Here is a 20,721-nt window from a genome sequence, read left to right as displayed (position 1 = left end):
TCCCTCCTGTCTCTGCTGCCTCCTCGCTGCTGCCTGTCGCTGTTCGAGCTGCCGCTGCGTCTCAAAACTCCCTCCGCCTTCACACATATTTCAAGAGGAGAGCTGTGTGTGATCTGCCTTCGATCCAGCTCTCCTGTCTGCACGAAATCTCTTTTGTGTGCATGCATTCCCCGTTTCCTGTCTCCTGTACGCCGTGCAGCAAAAAATCTTTTCCGCTGCCACTGCTATGTATCTGCCATCCCTGCGCCCTTCTTCTGACTTCTTCTGCCGCTGCCTTCACGGCTCTGTTTCTGTGCAGCGTGGATTCTACTATCGGTTCCACAAGAGAGTGGGAACAGGCAGCTTTTCAAGATATCGAGAGTTCTTTGTTCGCCCTCGCGCACTTGAAGCCACCCAGCGCATGCGATTTGTGTATGAGGCTCCCTTTGCCGCTGCCAAAGCCTCATCTCTCAAGACGCTCAGATGGAAGAAAAGAATCGCCGCAGCTACGGACGCGCAGCAGCTGCTGCATGTCATTGAAGCCTACAGGTCAGACAGGCAGGCAAACAGTCTCCCTTGCAGTGCTCTTGTTTCAGCCCGTAGCCGATGTCGCTGCGCGATATTTTGGTGCCCTTACTGCAGCTAGTGCAAATCTCGCCTTTGCAGGGGGTAGAGCCGCCGTAAATTACGCGCTGAGGCTTCGCTGCAAGACGCCAGGGTGTGTTTTGCCGTCTTCTTGTGACGGAGTGGCCTTTGCTGCCTGCGAGTGCAGTGCTTTGGCGTTTCTCTCTCTCTCTCTGTGTGTGTGTATATGTATTGCGACAGGCATGTGCAGCCGCGCAGCTGCTTCTTGCTGCTGCACTCACTCGAGCGGCTTGTAGCCTTGGGGGGATGCGACCCCTCGTGTTTCCGCTTCAGAATTCTTTGCCGAGATATCCTCAAAGCCTCCAGAAGGTTTGAAAGTCAGTCATCAAGTATCCTGTTGGAGATTCCTGCCGTCGCTGCTAAAGCCTTTATGTTGCTCCCGGGAGTCAAACTGCGGCTGGTGACACCGCGAAAAAACGCCGTCTCGACATGCCAGGGACGGATGTTTTTCGGGGATCTTTTGCCTGCCGATGCGTTGATATGCCGCGTTCTCGCTGTTTCCATGAGTGTCTTTGACGTTGCTGCTGCTTCTGCTGCAGATCTGCCGCGGGTGTGCTGGTTGCTCGCTCAGTTGCGAGCCACTGCAGCAGTGGACAAGCTGTCGAGACACCTCATGCCCCAGTTACCGTTGCTGTATCCGCATCAGCTGGCAACTGCAGCAGCTGCTCTTGGCTTTGTACGGCTGCAGCACAAGTTCCTTCTCAACGCCATCGCAGCCGCAGCAATGCCATACCTCTCCGAAATGCCAGCAGGAGATCTTCTCAAGCTGCTTCAGGTTACTCACCTGCCGCTGTTGATTCTGTGCTGTGCTAATATACATATATATATATATATGTATTTGTATATATATGTATATGCATTTATATATACATGGATGTATCTATATATATAGATATATGTGTATGTATTGACATGCTTGGCATTGATGCGATGGGCAGGAAAACACTGCTGCTGGTGCATGTGCTTCCCTTGTTTATCTGTGAGTGTGTTTATGTTTGCTACAGGGCTATGCAGGTGCGCAGCTGCATCACTATGGTCTCGTAAGTGCCGTTGCCGCAGAAATACAGCGACGGGTGCATGCAGCGGCGGCAGCTGCTGCTGCCGTGTCAAGCGAAATTCCCGGAAAAGGCAGCAGCATTGGCAGCGAGGAGGGGCGTTCAAACGCTGCGCAGTGGAAGTCAGATGAAGTCTGGATCCAGGAAGCCTCGGGAGTTGCAGCAGCACCCAAAGGGCAGCAGCGGCGACAGAAGGCAGCCAGTGGAATTGTGCCTTCTTTGGAGCAGCTCGTTGATTTCCGTGAGAGAGAGACACACACACACCACAAACCTTTCAGCATAATGGGAAAGCCTGGCGCAGCAACCACAAGCACCCTTTTTTGACGTCTGTAGACGGGGAGTCTCACCGCAGGAAGAAGGGAGGAAAAGGGGGGTCACAAAAGTCTCGAAAACTGCAAGGGAGGGTGTCGGAGGCGGGTAAAGAAAGCTGCCTTCTAGATATGTGTGCCTTTGCTACAGTTGAGGCTTTTGCCGCACTAAAGTACAGAGACTGGTCCTTTCTGCAGTTGCTTAGCAAGCAGGTGCAAGAGGCTATTCGACAGGCTCCCCGTAAGCCTCTGAAGGACTGTGTTGCCGCCATGTCTGTGTGTGTCGTATGGGAGCTGTGGCTGTGTGTCTGACGGATCCTTTTCCACACTGCCCTTGAAGCACCGTTTCTCGCTGCTCTTTGCTGCAGCTTCACAAGCCAGTGCTGCGCACCTTTTTGTGGGGTGCAGCCTGTTGCCGCTGTTGCTTTGTTGGAGTGTGTCTGCAGCTGAGCGCCCTTTTGCCATGTTCTCTCCGTTGCTTCTTGGGAGGTCTCTAGAAGGCATGCGCCATCTAAAGGCTAACGACGTTGAGCTGCTGCTGGCTGTTCTAGAGCATATTCACAGATATCTCTATGACTGCTGCCCTCAAAGGTGTGATGCGTCTACAGAGTGCTTCCCACGGGCGCTCTCTCTCTCTCTCTCTCTCTCTCTCTCTCTCTCTCTCTCTCTCTCTCTCTTTCTCTCTCTCTCTGTCTGTCTCTCTCTTTCTGTCTGTCTGTGTGCCTCTATGCTTCTTGATATCTTGATGCCTGTGTTTGCCTCCCTCCTTTTTTCTTTTGTGCGTCCTTCTCTCTGCCCTCTCCGTCGAAGTTTGGCCATGCTCAAAAATCCAAGGCGTGCACTGCAGATCACGCCTTGCCATGTTGCGTTTCGAATGCCGCCTCTGTGCAAAGAAGCGGTCTCCGCCTCTTGCGTTGCCTCATTTCCCCTTTTCCGTATAGCCTCGTCGCTTGCATCTTGAAGTTGTCGTGTGTGTCTGCATCTCGATCGCCACTGCGGTTGCTGTGGCGCTTGTTGCTGCAGTGTGGCCTTAACGGGGAGGTGTACAGCGGTGCAATTGCCGCCAGATCTGCCGAGTATCCGAGAGGTGTGCGGAAGAGAGCCTCAGATGGCTCTGTAATCCACCTATTTTGCTCGTTTACTTCACCTGAAGGATGCCTGACTGCGCAGTCAGGAGTAGCAGCTTCGGCGCCGTTTCGCACGGCTGGCTGCTGGCGCTGTCGTGCGTCGGTTCGCGTGTGCACAGTACACTGCTTTTCGAGGCATCCTTTTTTTTTCATGGCTTTTATGTGCTTTTCGAGAGGGGCATGCGGTATTTCGTCCCCGCAAAGCATCATCGCATAGCAACTGATGGCAAATTCAGAGACAAGTGGCGAGGCATGCACCACGCTCTGCACACCTCGTTTTTCTTTGGTGTCTCTGCAGAAGCATGCAGCCCTCCTCGAGGTGCTGAGAGACATGGGCCCTACACTGCGACTGGAAGAGGTTAGCAGTGCCCTCTTTTCTGCCTGCTTCTTCTTTTCCGATGCCTGTTCGCACTGCTGCGCTCTGCTTTTGCGCTTCGTTTCGAGGTCTCTCCTTGTCTCCTGCTCCTGCCTTCTCCCTTAAACCGTGTGCCTGTGATATTTACGCCACCCCGTCTTGCTGTCTGTGCTAGAGCCTTCTGCATCTGTGTCTTGTTGCACTCACGCCAAGCTGCAACTTGCGGATGGCGGCAAGCTTTGATGCTCCCGTTCTACCGTCCTGTCTCTTCTTCCCTTTTGGAGGGGTGTTGCTCTCACGACTCTGCTGCGCGTGGCATTTTGAACTGTCTCTCTTCTCTTCGTGCACTTCGCGATCCTTGAAGCTGCTGCGCCTTCCTCAGGTTGTTTGTGCTGCGGCTTTTGCCGCGGCATCCTCTGTCTCTCGCCCTCTCAAAGCCTCAGTGCTCGCAGTACGGTCTCACCTTGGCTCTCGCATGCCCTCCACGCTTTCTCGCAGGAGCTCTAGTTGCTTTCCTCGGTTTGCTGCTGCGGCGACAGACTGCATCTCCCTGCTGCAGAATGCAGAATGACTCCTGCTGCTGCTTCTTTTGGGTGCCTGCTTCCTCAGAGCCTCGCGGAGAGGGTGCTGACGCTGCAGGAGACTCCTGGGGGGGGTCTTAGCGACGTCGCCTTGCTAGCAGAGGTTAGTGAAGCCACTGCCACCACTGCTGCTGCTGCTGATTCTCTCGCCCACCTCCTCTCTGCGTACAGCGGGCACCTCCGACAGTGTCTGTGGTGCCCTCTAGTTCGTCTCTCTCCGCTACAGCAAGTGCTGCACCTTCTGCTCTACTTTCGCGGCAAAAAGTTCACTCCATAGATTCCTCTGTGCACGATGCACGTCTATCGCTTCCACGCCTGCAGATCTTGCTTCGGAACGGAAAGCTGAACACCCCAGTCTTCGACGTCTTGGCGCGACTCATCCATAGACACCTGGAGGTGCTTGAACCCCAGGACCTCTCCCGCCTCGCTCGCTTCCTGGTTTGTTCTCCTTTCTTCCTCTCCTCCCTACGCTCCATTCTCCATTCAAAACCCCTTTTGCTTCCACGATCCAGCACTTTCTCTCCCCTTTTAGTGTGCCCCTCTTCCCCTGCCGCCGCTTCCAAGAACACCCCCAATCTGTGCACGACAGCCTTTTTCTCGCTTGTTCCTCTTCTGGCACGGCAAACAATCATCTACGGCCCTATCTGTCGTGCCAACGCGCCAGAGACCCCTCCTGCATGCAGCCTGAAATCATGCATGCCACTGCCAGCAGTGCTTGTTGTGCTTTTGTGCCTTTGTGCTTGTCACCCCAGAAGCGAGCCAAAGAGGCCTCTTTAGAGTCCGAAACCCTTCTGAACGCTACAAGCCGCCACGTGCTGCGCCTGAGCTCTGTTTTCGCCCCCCCAGATCTTCAGGAGACGCTTTCTTGCTTGATGGAAGCCGGTCCCCCCCACCGGCGCTACTCCGTGTTGCTGCATCAAGCAGTTGCGACAGACAGGTAGGTAGCCTACCGCAAACTGACGTCCCCCCGTGCATCTCAGCAGTCGCCTTTAGCTTCGCGAAAACGCCAGATCTTCCCTCGTGCGGACTCTGGTGCTGCACAGATGGGGTCGCTTGAGGAGCAGCCAACTCCTGGAAGGTGATGGAGCAGGAGCAGCAGACGAAGGAGCAGCAACAGCAGCAGATAAAGGAGCCGCTGCATCGGACGCATGGGTCGTTAGCAGCGAAGATCTCGAAGATTCCTTGCAGAGGATATCCAGTCAGCAAGGGAAACTGCTGCTAGGTCGAGCAGCTGCAAGGGCCAGCAGAGCCAAGGCTGCTGCGGCTGCCTCCACCGGTGCTGCTGGAGAGGGGGCAGATGGGGAACTTACTGCCTCGGCTAGCTCTGCACTGGCTAGCTGTGAAGAGAGCCTCGCGAGACGGCGGTACAGCCATCGCCGACGCATCTTAGAGGAGGAGGGATGGGATTTGCTGCATCGCCGCGTGGGCTCGATGCGAGATCTGAAGCAGTGGCTTTAGGCGTCTTCTGGATCGTGCGGAGGTGGCCGGAGAACAATCCACCTAATTATAACAAATGAGTCAAATACACTCCACCTTAGCCCGTAACATAAGCCAAGAAAACGCTGGCGCACACAGGGTCCAGCCGCTGGTTCCGTAATAGGGGCCCCCTAATTTGTCATCAAAAGTCAGCAGATGTAAAGAGGACCTCTTAGCAAACTTGCGTAGTCACTGGCATGAGGCTGCTACCGCGCATTAGTGCTCGGTCACATGTCCTCGTCACTGCTACCAACGCGCTACGCTTAGAAGGAGCGTCAGATTGTGCCCCCTTGGGTGTAGCCGTTTTCGAGCCATCGGGCAGAACGGTACCTCGGGCGGTGTGCAGGTGGATCTCAGTCGCAGACTCGCTGTGTCGTTTTCCAACTACTTCTGCACTTCGGATGCCTGCTTAGATGCGCAGCCCTTCTGCTGCTCACCCAGCTGCATTTCTTTGGAAGTAGAAGCAGCATAGGGAAGCCGTCTTTTTTTTTTTTGATGGAGTTGTGGGGGGCTTGTCTCGCGATGCTGCGCGGTTCACGGCGCAATCTTGGGCCTGCAGTTCGTTCCAGAGTCGACGGTGTGCAGTATGGTGACGAGGGGGAGCTAGTAGTCTCTCCTCATCCTAGGCAGCAAGAAGTTTTTACGGAGGGTAGTGAACGGCAAGATACCGGAAAGGGTGTCGCTCTAGGCTGCGTTGCTTTTAGATGAATCCCAGCCAGCGGCACGTCTTCCCGCCCTTGCACCCTTGTCTGTAACAATCTCTTGCCTCTAGAGCCCGCAAGCTACATATTCAAGACGGCCTTGAAGCAACAGAGTAGGGTTGTCTGCTCAAACTTGAGTAAAGTGGCCATCCGTACGACTTCAGCAACATCGACGGCTGGGGTGGTGGTGCCCATTGGGGTTAGAAGAGCTCGCAGGAATGTGTGCACTTTAGTAGCCCAGCGCCCTCCGAGTTTTTTGAAGTAGACAAAATGCAAACGCAGTCTTGAGATTTTGGGATGCATTCGCTTGCACTAGCCAGCGCCACTCTAGAACCCCCGCCGCTGAAAGCGGAGGCTGATGCCAGACCACAAGGCTCAGGCATTATTCGGAGCAAGGCTCCTATTTGGAGACCAGGGATACGAAAGAGCAGCTCGTAGACGAGTGCGCTGTCGCATTATGATCTCAGTCAGCACAAGGAAGAACCCCTAGCCAAGCAATTGAACTTGTGCGTGCACAGTAATAAACTGCAGAAGGGGGCGGCTGATGCGCTCTGTCTGTCCATGTGCCTTAGGGAGCTTTGTAGTGTTCTATTATACCCAATGTGTAGGCGGGGCAGAAAGGCACGCGATACGAGCAGCAAAAAAATTGTAGATTTCGGATATCTCTACGTAAAAATTCTCCTGGAGAATGTTTTGAGCTTTTAGGTTTGGGTCTAAATTACTTGAGCAATATCCCGAGCCGCGACAGAGCTGGACCAGGTGATAAAATGAGCATGTTCCTGAGTCTGCCAATAATAACGTAGATGCTATCCTGACCCTCGACCCTTGGCGAACCAACAGTGTCCATGACCTGATTACCCCTAATTCATTCAGGAACTAGAAGGCTTTGTAAAATGTCAGATTTAGAACTGCGTGGCTTCAGGTGCTGACAACCTGGGCATGACAGTGCTTACTTCTACTCCACTGGACGCATCAAAGGCCACCCAAACGATCGTGTGTAGCCTTTCATTGTAATGTGAATTTTATTTTGATCCGAACGACATGACCATGTGTTTTGCGTAAAACGATGGGAGCTAAGTCAAAACATACCAGGAACTCCGTTCCTGGTATGTTTTTGAACCACGAGCAGGCCATCCTCAACTAGGTAGTGCTTCGCCTGTTTGTCCTTCTAAACTGTTTTAAATATTAGCGGCTATATTGGTGTTTAAAGCATGAGGCTTGAGCAATTATCACGAAGACGCGAATCGTCACAGACGAGAGCGGTTGCGCTGCCCTTCAGTGAATTGGTGGGTTGTCGCGAGAGCGCGTCGCTGGAAACTGCGTTGGTGGCGCCTTAAATATGCTCTGAGGTAACGTCGTACTGAAAAAGGCGCCTGAGTAAGCGCACAGCTCTGGGGTCTTCACAGTTTGCACACTCTTCACAAAGTGCATTAAAGATTCACCGTCGATCTGCAGAGTGATATTCCCGCGCTGCATTCCGCTGTTTTGGTTCAGCGAAGCAATGAGATTGACAAGCAACAGTTTGGTACTTTGGAGAACGAATAACGTATTGGGAGAGAATCGAACTCACTGATACGTTAGTTGTGTCGGTCTTAAAGAAGAGGTGACGCTTATATCAGGAGGCGCAAGAAGCGAAGAGTTGTGCGGCACCCGAATAGCGTCTGTGCTGCGGCGCAACTCCTCTGTCCAGGTTAAAGACTGCAATTCTTTTAGAAAGATGGGTGAGCGGTGCAGCGATCTGAGCATATTTGGAAACTAAATTCAGTAATCCGACGCAAGTCCACATAAAACTATAGCGTCCTTGCAGATGCGTAGCGGTAATGGCCATTCCTTGGTCGCCGTCAAATCTGCCTAATATGGCTCAATATTTAGCGCCAGAACATGATGCCTCAGAAGCATAATCAAAAGTGCACACTGGCCTGCCTTCACATACAGCTGCTTGTCCCGGAACAGCAAGAGCGCCCTTGGCGTAGGTGCTGTAGGTGCTCTTGCAAGTGTTGGCTGAAGACCAAGAGACTGTACATGTAGGAAGCCGTCCCGCGCCTCTTTGATCCAATCACTTAAGTCCTGATCAATCTCCTGTTGCAGTTCGGAGGGGACATTAGCAAGTCCAAAAGCCATACAGGTACACTCGACTGTGTGGGTGCAAGTGTGGAAGGTTGTTGGATAATTACAATTAGGGTGTGTAAAGCTTTGTATGAAACTGTCTGCGCAGTCTGTCAGTGGCACTATTAATCAGTGCGTGCTGTAAGTTAATTCATCAATATGCGGCACCAGGAACTTTTGCCTCGCAGTAATCTTTTTTCACGGATTTGATGCTCATGCCCATGTGCCACCTTCCGTTTTTACCGGCACGAAGACCGAGTAATGCTTAAAGGCGCTCGTCCACTCTTGCATTTCGCCTTCTACAGCAAGTCATCGGCCTGCCGCTTAGACCTCTCCTCTTGCTGTAGGAGCTTCCGATAGCGCGAAACACACCTTGACGCTGACCCGGGCATCAGCTTAAAAAGTTGAGGTGGACGACCAGCAGGTGGCCAGCCTGCTCGCAATTCGTCATTATTGAGCACAGCAACCAACGCACCTTTATTGATTGCTTCAACCTGCTGTCCTTCGGCCGGAAGTTCAATCGAATTCCCTTTTCCAGTTAAAGAGCCAGTAATACGAAAAGCATGCTTAGAGCTGCCTTCTATTGCTGCACCGCCGAGCCTACTTTACCCCGCTCACACTAGGTATAAGGAGCGTTCTTTGAAAGATCAGGAACTGCTTCTTACAAGAGATTCCCGGCGCATTAAACTTCAGAGGATGCAACTGGCAAACGCATTCGCCCCGTTGGATGGCCCATGGCACGCCTATGATAGCGCTACGGTGCACAGGTCTAACCTAGAGGTAACAAAACATTGTGGTAAAGTACAATTCCGCTTTAAAGTGCCATTTCACTGTCGCAGCTATCCATAATTTTGCAATATGCTGCCTGTCTTCAAAACTTAATTTCTTGAATAGTGCTAATGAGTGATCAAGCCTATTGCATCTGTGTGTAGTCTCGTCGGCTAACTGATCCATATCACATTCAGAGCAAAATGAAGCTTGCAATTTTGCAGTATTAATAGGAACCTGTAACCACACAGATTTGACCCGTGGTATATCCTTGATTGCGGCTCTATCCTCTCTGCCCCCATGTACTCCGCTGCAGCCTGCGTGGGGAAGGGCTTCCTGTTTTCTCGATGCGCCTTCTTTGCTGGCCAAACGGTGTGCATCCGCTGATCCCTGTCTCATCGTTCAAATTCGTTGGCTTCTCTCATGCGCTTGCAATTTCGGAGTATGCGATCGAATTTCCCGCAGTAGAACTATGTGCGTTATTGGGGGGCGCTCCGCACTTCTTTAGAACGAGTGTTCTATTTGGCTTCCGCTCTCACACCATACACAATATGGTAAGGCCTGTTAACACAGTACCGACGTCCACAGCTTCTAGTTTCCGATCAAGCTTTTCCTAGAAAGATAGACGATTTGCTCTTATTTCTCTTAAAACCGCAAACCAGTCCATCGTTGGTGAAAGCCTCAATAAGTGGGTGGGTAATAGTTGAGTTGCTGCCTATACTGTTACTATCTGACTTGACGCTTCGAATAGATCTGCGGTAAACCATTGATCAGCAGCTGCTCTTACAGGTTTTGGCGTCTGCGAGCCAAAGGTTCATATTTCTTGATAGGCCAAACTGTTCATAGATTCCTCTGCTTCAGCCTTTTCGCATCTTTGAAGACTTGCTTATAAAATGCTTGCGCCATGAACCAACAAGCCAGGGCTTGCGGCAGGCCTGAGCTCTAGTAATACTTGCAGGCAGATGGCTCTTCTACATAAACCGAGTCACCACTGCAGTGTTTCCCCCTTATATATCGTGTTGCAAGAGGCACCCGTTTCTCCCTATGTGGATAAGGACGAAGCAAGGTACACATCCAACCAACTAATTTAGTCGTCGATTAGGTGAGCATCCTTACGACCGTCGTACTTCTCCGTTATATAATTTATTGATGCATCCATAACCTTTCTATCGGCTGACTAATCATGCCTTTCTACGGACCGTGGAGCAACTATGTTCAAGTCAGCTTGTAAGCCAACCTTTTCAACCCCAACAGGCATTGTGTCACCGTCTACTTCCATCGCCAGAGCTTTCATCCGACTATTGCGGAAAAATATCAAATTATCAGATGATATGATCGAAACAAGACACCTGTTGTAGAGAAGGCTGACACCACACCGCACCCACAGCCAGTGGATGAGGAGGGAAGAGCTAAATCGAGACACGCGATGCTACCATCAGTGATGCCCCATCTAGAGACTCCATAGGGTGGCACTTAGCTTCATCTCGAGTTCAAACTGATTAGGAAACTAATGAGTTTTCTAAAAGAATTTCAGCCTTCCTTGCTTCCGCCCCTGAGTTTCAGATGAGAAGAGGTAGAGAGCTAAGGTGCGCGTAGATGCAAACTCTGAGCATTTCGAGCTTTCACAGATAGCTCTACATGGCGCCTAACACACACAGCACTGCCACTTGTTGTATCGAACTAAAACTACTCTGCAGTTAACAAGAAATAAGAACAGAGAAGCCAATTACTTAAATCTTTGCTATAGTGGAAGTGTTTAGCGGTAGCTTGGCCCGATCCACTAACCAGAATGTAGAAGGGAGGGTCGAAGTCTAGCGTAGCCCGTTACATCCCTCCCTTTGCTATGAAGCCACCATCCAACGCAGTGCTACGGTGAAAGAGGGACGGTCACGTACCAGCTAGGGGAACCCGTAGAGCAATTTAGAGGTGTCACGTACACTGAATTAATTCTGGGCCTACATCATGGAAATTTAGCATATAAAGATAGATCCCCGCAACAATATAAAGGTATAAACCTTAGACTAGAATGTTTGCCACTAGAAATCTCATACCAAAGTCCGAGGGTGGCAGCTGAGAAGAGCATTGACTCCATTTTTCTCTCTCTCGAAGTACCTCCTAAGCCCAAAGATGCCTTTTCAGGGGTAGTGGAAGCCCAAAGAGGTGGAAGATACCTCAACAAACCCCAAGACAGCCTTTAGAACCAGTAGATAAGGCCTAATAGGCGATGGGGGGAGGTAGCCACAGCTTTAAACGGTGCATACTCATGAAACTAAAGGGGAGCATACAAATGAATCGAATTTCATGACAGGATATCCAGGCTGTATGATGCCAGAGGTGCCCCTCTGCGTCTGCGCTGTGGTGGGAAAGGGGGGAGAGGAGTGGTGCAGGCATGGGGCTGTGTGCACACGGAGACGTTGGTTTGGTGGTTTTCAAGGCATAACACTCCGAGTTTTTAAACGCTTTTTTGCATCCATTTGCCTGCTTATATTAGGCGTCTTACTGCTGATTTCCCTCCTGCTCACCAACCTCCCGTGACCGCGGCCTACGGTGGTGGAGGTACACCCTAGGGGGGAGGTCAAGTGACGTAGCCTCCAAAGCGAAACTGCTCGCGTTCCGTTTCTTTTTTCCTCATCATTGGCATCAGCAAGGATTTATTAGTCGGCTGCAACCTTCTGCCCCTCGCCCCTACCGACCGCAGGTCTCGGCGTAGGGCCCTCCCTCCTGATCCGCCAGTGTACAGACAGCTGCATCTGTAGCAGCAGCGACACGGACGGCAACGTAGAATCCTGATTACAGAGAATTCCTTTTCTGCATGCTGTTCCCTGCTCCCTGGACTCCTTGGTTACGCAATGAAGGCAACAGCTCAACAGGCGCAGTCTGCAGCAGCGGGCAACCCCTCAGCGCAGGCCTGCAGCACCTGGGCATATTCAGCAGAGGACTCCCATAGAAAAGATAAGTGGGTGAACTCAAGTGCAGGAGATCAACCAGATGGCTCTTGCACAGCCCCCGAGGTATCCTTGGCCTCGCGTTGCAGCTTCTGGATAAATCTTATCTTCTACTCAGTTGGATTCGGCTGCGCTGCCAGTCAGTCCCCTCCTTCCCTTCCCGCTGACTCATTTGCCTAGCTCTGTGAAAGCTACCTAGTACATCAGCTAGCGTCGTACACAGCATCTATTTAGCCAAGGGACCAGCTGACCCCTAATGTCTTCTGTGGAAGCAAATGGTTGGCACTGCACTGCCTGGGGCTAAGGTGGCTACGCTTGCAGAAGTACAAGAGCCCTTGTATGGCCATCCCGACAGTGTGACTGAGGTGTGTTCTTGTTCGTGCTGTCTGTTGCTGCACTGGGTGCCGTTGTTGCAGTTGCAGGCATCCTGTATGGGTTGCCGTCCTCTCATTGGCTGCACGTGGAAGTTCTCAAGCTTCTCGCCGCCCTTCCCCGTGCATCAGCCACACCCAAGGCCTTCCGTGTGGTGCGTATTTTGAGCGTCTTTCCAGCTGTTTACGTATCTCCAGAATCGGTCAGTACGGTGTCTGCCCCTCCTGCAACGCCCCCGATTATGGCGTGGGCTGCCGTAGCTGTCTTGCTGCATGCAGGGACCCCTTCTGCAAGAGGCAGCGCTGATGCTGCATCAGCATGGCTTCAAGGAGGCTGCTGCTCGCCTTGCAGTCCTTGCGGACTGGCAGTACCTGGACGCTGCAGTCTTTGGGGCCTTCACCCTGCTGACGCTGCTGCTCGTCACATCCCTCATCCGAGGCATGCTGGCATACAAGAGAGAAAGGGAAATAGAGGGCAAGCCGCTTGTAGAACCCGTCGTGTCTTTGTGTTCTGGTTCCACCTGAGCACCTATTTCTTGCGATACATATAAATATATATAAATACATATAAATATATATATATATATGTATCACAAGAATCCATGCATTGGTTGAAACGTCCCTTGTGAAAATATCGAGCAGTCCATCGGCCTGCGCTTGCTACCCCTCTAGCCCGCGTGAAGTTCTGTACATGGAGTCGTAATTTCTATCCCGCTGTTTCTTGAGCCGTTTGACGCGCACTTCCTAGAGAGAGACTGCGTCGCTGCCACTGCTCTCCTTGTCGCTCCGCAGTGAACCCCCCACCCGTGCAGTATTGCCAGAACCAAATGACGCTAGAGGAATTCAACAAGAAGGAATCAACCTATGCTGCCGTCCGCGACCTCATGGCCTCACCAGGTGAGTCGTGGGCTTTTGCAGTTTGTTTTCTGCGTTGTTGCCTCCCCCTTGATGTTTTTTTGCTACGAACAATTTGTCGTGGTACTTCCTATTCCGGTGTTTCCTCTGCCTGATGCTGCCGCATCCCTCTTGGGGCTGTATGTCTACCGCTTGCAACCCGTTCGTCAGCCCCTCTGTGCTGTGCTGCTGCATGCACAGTCTGCTTCCCTTCCGTGTCTGATTCCGCGTCTGCCGTTTGCAGAATTCCAAGCCCTAAAGGCGAAACGAGCTTCCCAGGGCAGCGAGGCTTGGAATTGGCAGCGACGCGTCGATACAGAGAGCATCACCGACCCCGAGGAGGAGGACGACGACGAGGATCAAGAAGAAGCTGAGGACGAGGCAGAGGCAGCTCAGTGAAGCTACAAGGATGAGCGCGCATACGAACCCTCACGGATGTTCATTGTGGCCAAAGGCTGCCTGAGGCAGCATCTAGGCTACGCTGGGAACGTTCAACAGGAGCAGCAACGGCTTCAGCCACAACCAGCAGTTTTTGCCACGCTGCCTCTGCAGCTGCTGCAGTCCTGTCGCGCTAGTGCCTAATAATGGGCTGAGGAGGGATGCGAGTTGCACTAGAGGCCCCCTAGGGAGAGAACAGACTGCGGCTTTTCTTCCCAAGAGCTCCAGTAGGCCATTTTCAGCGGTCGCGATCGCGCATCACCGCTGGAAAGGCGCTACAAGCCCTCGCGAGTGACTTCGTAGATGTCTCGGAAGCCAAGCCCTCTCGCACGGCACGCCCTTCCTGGAGTATGGGAGTTTGGGCCGGGCATAGCCGGCTGCTGGAGAATGCGTTTTTGCAGCCGCCGACAACTCCCCAGGCATGCTCCTCTTTGCAGCAGTTGCTGACCCTTGAGCGCAATCAGCAGATACGAAGTCCACGTAAACCCCTTTCCCACCCCACCCCACCCTTCCCGTTTCTTTTCCGGGCTCAGTGCGACCACGCTCCAGCTGTATGAACTCGAGGGCATTCTTCGTGGCGAGCGGATTTCAGCATGGCTGGTTGTGGGCTTTGAGCAGCACGGCGTCTGCACCGGCCAGGTGTCTCTTGTCATTCTGTGTGGGGGGATATGGGGTACGGGGGGGGGAATGCTACGACAGGGTGCCAGAGCCACATGGAGTAGGCAGCACCAATCAGGTTACATTGCATCGTATGCGTGCATTTGTCTGCGGTAGCTGGAAGGTCCTCGCAGTGCAACACGTCTACAGCTTGCCTGTGTCTAGCGGTCCTCGAAAGTGGCACGCACACAGAGGTACACCTTGAGATGACGCGCACACTGCATTCGCTCTTGATGCCACTGCTTTTCGTACCGGCACAGCATGTTCTATGCCCCGGTTTGACCCTGCGCACGGGCTCCCGTAGAGACGCGGAGGGCAAGGGGCAAGCAGTCCGTGAAAAGGCTCAGAAATCGAGGCAATTGTTGTGTGCCTACGCGCCAGAGGGCGCCAATAACAAGCAGGAGGCCGTTGTCAGGCTGCTGTGGGGTTGCGGTGAGAGCCTCCTCGTAAAACCGTTGTAGGCAAGGACTTGTACGCATGTGGGCAGTAAGAAACGCGGCAATTATCAGGTTTCACAAATCAAGTAAAAAAGCAGCCTCAGTTTCTGTTTGTGTTGGTAGTTGTCTGGAGACACCTAAGCTCTGGCTTCCGCGTAACTTAACAGCTCTGCTGAAAGGGTTTCTGTGGAGGCCTCCCTCTAGTGCATTGCGACCTACAGTGATGCCCTCAACGGATTTCGTTTCGTTTGTCGAGTACATTATGCTGAACCTTAGCCTCCACGTGCTTCCAGGGCACCTGAAGTAGCAGGTACTCCGTTTGCACGTAAGAGCTCGATTCTTGTTTTGGAGTGTAGCGTGATAATTCCTTGTTTTACTTTGTCTTCGTGCGTCCTCTGGGTACCAGGACCGCCATTATGCAATGTACAATGGTTTTGTGGCGTGTACCGGGGGAGCGATCGTCCACGCTGATATCAGAACTGTTCATCATGGGTGTTTTGGGGGGGCCTTTCTAATGAAGGGCCTCCTCAAATGTGGACCTAAAAATTGTTTAGAAGTTCGCTTGGAGGCAACACTTCGGGCTAGTGCTCGACTGCTGCATCTTGCGCACTCCAGGGAGTAACTTTTCCGTGAGATGTTACTAGAGTCTGAGATCTCTTTTAGTTCTGCCAGAGCAGCGATACACATCGATGATTTGCTGCACGGCAGCAACTTCCTTTTAGAGCATACTAAGGTCCGTTAGGCGCGGAGGCTGGAATGGACTTCGGGTAAACACAGAACGCACTTTGAAGTATCTGCCCATGCCACTCGTTCCAGATGGGCTGTTATTCAAGGGTTTTGCATCTACAGCCGGTGTCTGCGTCATTCTGCTTCTTCTACGGTTGTACCGGTTCAAGGCATCACGATTGTGCTTGCAGTTTCAAGACTTCATTCTTCTCCTGAAAGGGGGTTTCTACCGTATACAAGGGAGCCTTGCAGGGCACAACAACGGTACCTAAGATGACTGCATGCCTTCTTGCGTTGCAACTGGGCAAGAATTCTGCAGAGACATGAGGCTGTGCATGGGTAGAGGAGTCAGTCAAGGAACTGCTGCTATTTGCCCATAAGCTGCGACCTCGGCCAACAAACACATGCAAAAATTAGGTGGTTTTTGGATGAAGTCTTTGATAGGATGTCCAGGAAAATATTTTTTGAAGCATTACGCCCCTTTAGAATGCACGAAGAATTTTTATCTGTAATGCTTCAGGCGGCAATCGACCCCGGGATCGTGGTGAAATAAAAAGCATCTTGGAAAACTCTACAGATCTTGGGCCCTTTCCCCCGCCCACACATAGAGAACGCCATATCAACTCAACAAAGATGGACTGAGGCTATGTTGTTGCCTAGAAACGCCGTCGACTGGCCTTAGAACTCCAGTCCAAAGGCAGCCCTGTAAAGCGCTGTTGGCGCCTCTACTTACAGCCCGTGTGACGTTTTGAATCTAGTAGTCTAAAAAGGCTGCTTTCAGGAAAATAGCGCTTTTCGAGTTGAAGATGCCGGGGTGGTGATGGTGTGGTGCTTCGGCCTTCGGATGCTGTCAGTGCTCGCTCAAGCGTTGTCGACCAGGCTTGGGTGTGTGTCGCTTCCCAACACAACCCTTGTTACCAGAGTGCATCGCGATGAATCGCGGCACTCACGCGTGACTTTGTCCCCTGCTTTTAAAGTGAATAAAGAGTTAGGGACAAGGCGTAGAGTTTATTGCTTTCGCACATGTGTAGTGCGTAGGACCCTCGCCCCGGCGTATGTACGGGATCCAATGGTGGATCACAGCCGCATGAACTAGCGGCTAAGCACCTTTTGATCCGTTCCGTCAGTTCCAGTAGTTTTAATTTCCGTAGAAACCGCACACACACACTCACTGGGGGCATTGAGGCTCAGGAGAAATGTGTGAGGGGGCAGGCTGCGGGCTGGGAGCGAGCACGGTGAGCCTCACTTAGGCGCCGGCTACGAAGAACGAACTCGGAAGCATAGTGTAGTATCTCTAGCGCTTGGTGCACAACATTTTCATAGGCAGCGCTTTCTTGCGCACAGTTAATTCCTCTTATTGCGTCCCTATGATGCCCATCCTTTTCACTGTACGCCGAGCGAGCGCTGCCATTGATGCCCCGTAATGCACCTGAGAGACTCCTGGCAAGGCACTACTATCCAGGCAGGTGCAGGGCGAAGCAACTCCAGAACGCCTAGAGGAACAAAAAGTTCGGCTCGATGGGCCCTTTAGCAACAACTGCAGATGGGAGCAGCCTCACGCGAGACGCTGGCCTCCCACGGTGATGAACGTGTTCTCCACCACAGGGGCCCTAGTGGTGGCTGCCGCTGCACTGCTGGGCGAGGATCTCCAGCAGGCGCTGTATGTCGAAGCCCATCGGAGTAGGTGTGACCGCTTCTGCCGTTTTTCCGACTTATGGCCCCCCCGCCCCCCTGCTTGACTCTCGCTACCGACTTCTCCCCTCGTGCGCATGCGTGACTCTGCCTCAGACACTGTCTCCTTCGTAAGTCCCCTGAGCTCCACCTGCGACGATTGGGGCCTCCCGCTTCGCCGCCTGACTCTTTGGAGCTGCATGGGCTTCGCACAGCAAATCCGAAGGGATAGCTGCGCATGCAACCCGCGGAAAAGGGTTCTCGACAAGTCTATGCGACAGCGCCACACAAAAAACCAGCGTGCCGCCAAATAAAGCCTCGCTCGTGTGCACACCAGATTGCTTCCATTTCCTGCTCGAAATCACCTTCCTTACGCTGTGTGGATGCTCGTGCTCTGAGCGGACTGAAAGAGGCTAACCATTCGCTTGTGGCTCACTCCCCAACGAGCGCCGAACCACGGCCTTTGGCTTTTGTGTATATATATGTATTCATGTTTGTATATATATGTATACATGTTTGTATATATATGCATACACGTCTGTATATATATGTATATGCGTTTGTTCGTGTGTTTGCTTGTGACAACCTCCGAATGGATAAGGAAGGGCTGTCTTTGTGCATGTGTGTGTGTGTGTGTGTTTTTTTTGGTGTTGGATGCGCAGCCAGGAGTGCCAAACAGAAAAGGGTTCCTGCAGGAGTTGCTGGACGAGCACTGTAGGGACAGCTGCTCCGCCAACGGTATTACGGCCCTGTCAGAGTACAGCTGTTTAGACAGTGCAGCCCGCCTAGTGGTAGCTGCCGATACAGGGAGCGGTGGATGGTCGTGCTACCATCCGACTGGACTCAGAATCGGGTTGAACTCGGCACAATGCGTGAATGACTGCGGGGAGACCTTTGCGTGCGGGGACGGCCCCGCTGAGGCTTCGAGTGTCAGATGGAGCGAAGACGCTGCGATCCGGAAGGTGCTCTACGAGAACAGATACCGCTACTGCCAGCCTGAGCGATGTGTCAATGACGTGCAGGCCTCGCTGGACGCGTATTGCGCAGACGCACTCCGCTTCCTGTGCGGGCGGGGAGACGGCGCTTGCCAAGATGGACCGGTAGCTCGCATGGACATAGGGAACGAGCCCGATCAGAGCAGGGAGTGGCGCTGCTACGATCCTAGCGGCCTCGACGCTGCCAGTGCCACGGGGATATGTCTGGATGGCTGCACCGTCCAGGAGGTCACTTGCAGCGGCGTCGACCGTGCGAGTGACTCCACCGGGAGGCACTGGAACCTAAAAGCTGCTCTCGAGTTTATCGTTCGCGGCGCTAAGGCCAAGCTCCTCACCCCCGGCCAGACCAGCAAGCTGCAGGCTGTGCTGGATGAGGCCTGTAGGGAAGCCCTCGCCAAAGAGTGCCCTCCAGAGTCAGCCAGCTGCAAGGGCGGCGCCGTTGCTCGAAAAGACAGCACGGCCGACGGCCAGCCGCAGATTTGGGGATGCTACAAGCCGGCAGCTCTTGTTTCCGATCGCTTCACTGCCCTCTGCATCTCGAACTGCGCTGACGAGGTCCCCTGCAACCATGGGACCGACACCAGCAGGGGTGCGCGCGTCTGGCGAGACGCAGTGGATTTCGCTAGTTTAATCGCTGAGAAATCAGCCACCACTTGCGGGGCAAGCCTGCACAGCAACGCCGTTCTAAGCAGGCTACAGAGGGTGCTGGATGACTACTGCAACGACCTCCTGAAAGGCATTTGTCAAGGCACCTTCTGTCCTCTCGGGGCTGTTGCCCGTAAAGATGTGGGCGGGCCTTCCCAAACTACGAAGGAGTGGAGGTGTTACAACGCCGTTTACCTCACGGAAGACGTGAATACTGCAATTTGCGTATCGGACTGCGGCGAAGAGGTTGCCTGCCAGCACGGCGTTTCTGGGGGCGTGAGCTACAGCCATTGGACCCGAGACGAGGAGATCAAGGCTCTCATAGAGGAGCGAAAGAGTCACAGCTGCTCGCACGCCCTTTGATACCACTAAACTGAGGGACAGACACACGGCGCGCAGCAACGGCCCCCGGATCCTTTGTGCTTTCTAGCCCAGCATTTAAGAGACGTACAGTTCACATTCATGAACCAAAGAAAGCTTAGGGGCAGCGGCGGTTACGGTAGAGGCCGCGAATGGAGGCGCAGAGCGGCCACTAGAGCGCTCCGGATGAAGCGAGACGTCTCTTAAATACAGAACCTGGAGGCACACCCCTCTACGCACCCGCTGCGCATAAAAGCACAGCGACTGCGGAGAGGTTCAGGCGGCAAGGAGCTCTAGAAGCTGGAGGGGAAGCCCCTCAAGGTGCGTTTGCTCTCAAGGGGCAGGCATCGCTCTTTCACAGCTACCTCTAGAATCTGCGAAGGCCTTAGGCCAACAGGATGGCGCAAAGTGAGGGCTACATACAAGAGCAATTAGCTGGATTGGCATCAAGCTGGGCGCAACTGAGCCGTTTAACGAGGCATTTTGACACGATAAAAATCGTCAAGAAACCACAAAAGCGGCATATGAGCACGCGGCGCGCAGGTGCGAGGCAAGGCAGGAGGCTGCAGCACACGAAGAGTGTGGCGTCAGCCCCCTCCAGCCAGCAGCAGAGGAGGGCCTGCTGAAGATTTCTTGTGAGGAAGAGGGGAAAGTGCCCGAATTTCGCGGCATCCCCAAGGGTTTACGGTTTTTGCGGTTCTTTTTTTGTCGCATGCAGGACTTACCAGCGAGCGCTCAGGGGGGCACTACTGGAGGCCTTCTTCGCAGTGTTCGGTATGGCCCCTGAGAGTCTGTTACTATTCAAAGAAAGTAAAGCTCCACTAAGTGGGAAAGCCTAGCATTTTTCGGCCCACTCTGTGATCGGCTGCGCGTAGGTATGCGGCCACAAGTAGAGTATGGAGGGCTACGGAGGTGCTCCCAGCCCGAAGGCACTAGAAAGGTGTCTTTCATTTTTATACTACGCATGCGAATCTAATGGCCTTCGCACAAGAAAGCGCATCATGTGCGAGGTCGCCGCAAATGCGTAGCGCAACTCTACGCAGCTTCCTAGGAAGAGGCCGAGCAGCAACGCTGAGACCCTTGGGCCCCTCGTGCTGGGCTTCGTTGATCCAGATTCCAGATGTTTCCGACGCAGAATATGTGTAGTGGTGTAGTGAAGGAGAGGGCCTAAAGCAGCCGCCCTCTTTCACTGCTGAAACATCTGCACCTGTGAAGAGGCCGTCTAGCAGCAGCAGCAGCGGCATTTACATCTGCACACCTTTGAGGTCGCCAATCTAAAGGCGTAATATGTGCTCCCAGGTTGAGTGAGCGCCCTCCGGTAGCCTTATCGACTTAGTTTGGGAACAGACGCAGAAGCCTAAGGATCGTCATCTGTTTTTAGGAACGCCCTCCACGTATTTCGCCCCCTACCCGGTCGGGGAAACAGAGGGCTATTTTAGAGGCAGCAGCAGTCTCGCTAACGTAGGCCCCCTAGAAGTTCC

The 20,721-nt window shown here is 53.1% G+C and overlaps 3 protein-coding genes across 3 annotated transcripts; all 3 read left to right on the top strand.

The window, feature by feature from the left end:
• Positions 1 to 509: 509 nt before the first annotated feature.
• Positions 510 to 2,003, top strand: LOC113147062. Its single transcript, XM_026336263.1, has 3 exons — positions 510 to 741; positions 924 to 1,399; positions 1,629 to 2,003. Exons 1-3 carry the CDS (start codon positions 510 to 512, stop codon positions 2,001 to 2,003), a joined length of 1,083 nt encoding a protein of 360 aa, XP_026192048.1.
• A 1,442-nt stretch (positions 2,004 to 3,445) lies between these two features.
• Positions 3,446 to 5,508, top strand: LOC34620537. Its single transcript, XM_026336241.1, has 6 exons — positions 3,446 to 3,472; positions 3,852 to 3,920; positions 4,079 to 4,153; positions 4,372 to 4,488; positions 4,803 to 4,987; positions 5,094 to 5,508. Exons 1-6 carry the CDS (start codon positions 3,446 to 3,448, stop codon positions 5,506 to 5,508), a joined length of 888 nt encoding a protein of 295 aa, XP_026192026.1.
• Positions 5,509 to 16,014: 10,506 nt separating this feature from the next.
• LOC113147061 lies at positions 16,015 to 19,243 on the top strand. The gene is made up of 2 exons (XM_026336262.1): positions 16,015 to 16,110; positions 17,903 to 19,243. Exons 1-2 carry the CDS (start codon positions 16,015 to 16,017, stop codon positions 19,241 to 19,243), a joined length of 1,437 nt encoding a protein of 478 aa, XP_026192047.1.
• The last annotated feature ends 1,478 nt before the right edge of the window (positions 19,244 to 20,721 follow it).

Source organism: Cyclospora cayetanensis, unplaced genomic scaffold (assembly GCF_002999335.1).
Source record: "Cyclospora cayetanensis isolate NF1_C8 unplaced genomic scaffold, CcayRef3 CcayRef3_contig_119, whole genome shotgun sequence".
Classification (NCBI taxonomy): domain Eukaryota; phylum Apicomplexa; class Conoidasida; order Eucoccidiorida; family Eimeriidae; genus Cyclospora; species Cyclospora cayetanensis.
This window is presented reverse-complemented; position numbering and strand designations above follow the sequence as displayed.